The sequence below is a fragment of the Bombus vosnesenskii genome, unplaced genomic scaffold (genome assembly GCF_011952255.1).
Source record: "Bombus vosnesenskii isolate JDL3184/JDL3185 unplaced genomic scaffold, Bvos_JDL3184-5_v1.1 scf7180000015324, whole genome shotgun sequence".
In the NCBI taxonomy this organism is placed as follows: Eukaryota; Metazoa; Arthropoda; class Insecta; order Hymenoptera; family Apidae; genus Bombus; species Bombus vosnesenskii.
In genome coordinates this window covers 543-4,695 of record NW_022883939.1, presented here as the reverse complement: position 1 = coordinate 4,695, position 4,153 = coordinate 543, and the positions used below count along the sequence as shown (strand labels likewise).

The 4,153-nt window shown below is 45.4% G+C and overlaps 1 protein-coding gene across 1 annotated transcript; it reads left to right on the top strand.

Moving 5' to 3' along the window:
• Positions 1–257: 257 nt before the first annotated feature.
• On the top strand, positions 258–1,758 carry LOC117241157 (the record flags this gene model as incomplete). The annotated part of the gene is made up of 1 exon (XM_033507135.1): positions 258–1,758. A coding segment is annotated over exon 1 (1,501 nt), but the record flags the coding sequence as incomplete, so codon positions are not given.
• Between the last annotated feature and the right edge of the window lie 2,395 nt (positions 1,759–4,153).

The window sequence follows — 4,153 nt, the reverse complement described above, 5'->3', positions numbered from 1 at the left end:
AACATTGCTAATAGTATTATTTAATTTAATTATTCGTAGATCGTATTATTCATTAGGTTTAGTGTTTGTTAGACTTATTATTAGTTGTACTTATTATTTGTTAAGCTTAGTGATAGACCTGTATATACGTGTAAATAAAATCTCGGCTTTGTGAAACGATGGCTAGTCCACATGAAGAGTCGTCGCGCGCCCAAAATTCGAATCGTGATCCGACATCAGAAGTGGGATTAGAACCGTTTAAAGTGCTACAAGAGCAAATGGTCCTTATGCGCGAGTTAATTCAGACACTAGCGCACAAACCGGAGGAGCAAAGACCGAGTACGGAATCTAAGGATGCAACGTTACCACGTTTTGACCCCGAAGGTGCGGGCGCCGATCCATCCGCGTGGTGCTCTCATGCTGATTTGAGTTTGAAAGACCACCCGATGCAAGATAGTGCGTTACTTTCCGCTCTAAATCGCGCCCTAAGGGGTCCTGCTGCGCATTGGCTTTCACAAATGGCGCGCGGTGGAAAGCTTACCTGGCCAACGTTTAAGGAACAGTTTCTTTCGCGTTTTGGTGGCAGAGAGACAGCCGCTTCGGCGTTAATAAGGATATCCAGAGAACGACCGTCGGAGACTGAATCCCCGGGGGCGTACGGTAGTCGCCTCCGCTCCATGCTGCACATGAAGTTGCAGGATCTAACGATGCCCGAAGTGATCAATGCCCTCGCCCTTTATATACTGAGTTCACAAGATCGACGCTTTCGGCGACTAACGCTCGCGAATAACATCAGGACGGAGGACCAATTTCATGATGAAATGAGGATTCTCCCTTACAACGATCAGCCGACATTTTCGCCAAGAAATTCACTAACGGAACCTGAAGCTAAACGAAGCAGGCTATCAGTTCCTCGGATTAAGTGCTACCGCTGTGGTGCTCTCGGACATAGGAGAACGGAGGGTCGCCTGCAAATACAAACGGGGAAGGAGCAGGATATACGAAACCCGAAGGAAAAACGACCAGCCGCATCGTCGAAGGTGACCTGCTTCAAATGCCACGAGGAGGGACATATCGCGCCTAATTGCCCATCATCGCGGAAAAGAAACCACGATTCCATTGACGAACGCCGGATCGCCTCCTGTGTAGTGGAAGCTCCGGCTGGTAGATTAAGCCATCTGGGTGAGTCGTATCCATTTTACTTTGATTCTGGGGCCGAGTGTTCGTTAATCAAAGAGTCCCTAGCCTCGAAATTTTCGGGTAAAAGAATAACCGATGTGGTAGTGATGCGGGGGATCGGGAATACTTGTATTAAGAGTACACTTCAGATTTTGTCCACTGTTTGTATTAACGGTCTTACATTGGAGATAGTTTTTCATGTCCTTGCCGACGATTACCTAAAATACGATATCATGAGTGGTCGCGAGATTTTGAGCCAGGGATTCGACGTAAATATCACGCAAAATAGCCTCGTTATTTGTAAAACAAAGGTCGTTAACGCTTGTGGTAAAGTCGCGGAAGATGCGGTCAACATTAACGAGGTTGACACTGATGTGATCGGTAACGACAGAGATCGAGTAATCTCTGTTCTCGAAAAATTTAAAGAATCATTCATTACGGGTTTCCCGCGTACTCGCGTCGATACGGGTCAGTTGGAAATACGGCTAATTGATCCCAACGTCACTGTGCAGAGAAGCCCTTACAGGCTTAGCGAGGAAGAGCGAAGAATAGTACGCGAGAGAATAGACGAATTAATGAAAGCACAAATCGTAAAACCTAGTAATTCGTCGTTCGCGAGCCCTATGATACTCGTGAAGAAGAAGGACGGCTCAGACAGATTGTGTGTAGACTTTCGAGCGCTGAATAAAAATACGGTCGCGGATCGGTACCCCGTACCCCTTATTGCTGACCAAATCGCGAGATTGCAGAGTGCGAGATACTTCATTAGTCTGGACATGGCTAGCGGATTTCACCAGATCCCCATTCATCCTAACTCGACGGAATATACTGCGTTCGTTACCCCCGACGGTCAATACGAATACGTGACGATGCCGTTTGGGTTGAAAAATGCACCAGCCGTTTTCCAGAGAGCAATTTTCAAGGCCTTAGGCGACCTCGCTTATTCGTATGTCATTGTTTATTTGGACGACGTTCTAATAATCGCCGACTCAATAGATCAAGCTCTAGAAAGGTTGCACACTGTACTAAACCCTCTCGTAAACGCCGGATTTTCTTTCAATTTCGCTAAATGTTCTTTTCTGAAAACGTCGGTACTTTATTTGGGATATGTAATTCGTAACGGAGAAGTTCGTCCAAACCCGGGAAAAATACAAGCTTTGAATTCTTTACCTGCACCGTCGACTGTCACACAGCTTAGGCAGTTCATAGGTTTGGCCTCTTACTTCCGAAAATTTATTCCTAAATTTTCACAAATGATGAAACCCTTGTACGCACTCACTTCTAGTAACAAGCACATAACTTGGACGGACAGGCACGAAAAGATAAGACAACAGATAATTTCCGTTCTGACCGACGCGCCGGTGTTAATGATATTTGATCCCAATCGTCCCATAGAGCTACATACCGACGCTAGTGCGGAGGGGTATGGAGCTATTTTAATGCACAAAGTCGAAAAGGAAAACAGAGTCATCGAATATTATAGTAAAAGAACCAGTCCCGCGGAATCTAGGTATCATTCGTACGAACTGGAGACACTAGCAGTAGTAAGCGCCGTCAAGCATTTCCGACACTGCTTACATGGACGGAAATTCTTAGTAGTTACCGACTGTAATTCCTTGAAAGCCTCCAGCAACAAAGTAAACTTAAGCGACCGGGTTTATAGGTGGTGGGCTTATTTGCAAACATTCGATTTTGACATCATGTATCGAGAGGGTAAACGAATGGCCCACGTAGATTTCTTTTCGCGAAACCCCGTAGACTTGAATCGCCGTACGATAGACAAGGTCGCAGAGAAAGAGATTAATCTGGCCGAAATCTCCGAAGATTGGCTATTAGCGGAACAACGTCGCGATCCGCAAATCTCCGAAATCGTTAATAAATTACAGAACGAAGAGCTCGCGGAAGATATCGCGAATACCTACGAACTGCGATCCGGTACACTTTACCGTAAAATACAACGAAGGGGCAGAACCCTTTGCTTACCCATTGTTCCGAGAGGTTTTAGATGGTCCGTCATCAACCATGTGCATCAGTCAATTATGCACTTAGGATGGGATAAAACGCTCGAGAAGCTCCATGAGTATTATTGGTTCGAGGGAATGGCGAAGTACGTTCGCAAATTTGTCGAGAACTGCCATGCTTGTAGAGTTTCGAAGGCTAGTTCAGGTAAAATACAGGCTGAACTGCATCCTATACCTAAGACCAGCATACCGTGGCATACGGTGCACATGGACATAACGGGCAAGCTGAGTGGCAAGAACGACTCGAAAGAGTATGTCGTCGTCTTGATCGATGCCTTTACGAAATTCGTGCACTTACATCACACACGCAAATTGGATTCGCTTAGCGTTATCAAGGCACTTAAGTCCGCCGTGTTTTTGTTCAGTAGTCCCTGTCGGGTAATAGCAGATCAGGGTAGATGTTTCACGGGCCGGGAATTTCAAGAATTCTGTGCAAGCAAACAAATCAAAGTTCATTTGATCGCGACCGGTGCAAGTAGGGCCAATGGGCAAGTAGAACGTGTTATGAGCACGTTAAAAAATATGTTCACAACGGTAGAAACGACCGGGCGTTCATGGCAAGCCGCGATCGGGGAGATGCAATTGGCTTTGAATTGCACCATCAACCGCGTAACCAAATCGAGTCCTTTAGAGTTATTGATTGGTAGAGCAGCAAGACCGTATAACTTATTACTACCTGATAACATCGAGGAAAAAGAAATAGATATCTCCAGTGTAAGACAACAGGCAATAAAAGAGATGGAAACTAGTGCTAGGTATGACAAAGAGAGATTCGATAAAACCAAAGCTAAAGTAGTTAGGTTTAATCCCGGTGATTTGGTACTACGCCAAAATGAAGAAAGGAACCAGACAAAATTGGATCCAAAATTCAGGGGTCCGTTTGTAATATCGGAGGGCCTGGAAGGAGACCGATATACCTTGAAAACACTGGATGGGAAAAGGTCATACAAGTACAGTCATGACAGGTTAAGGAA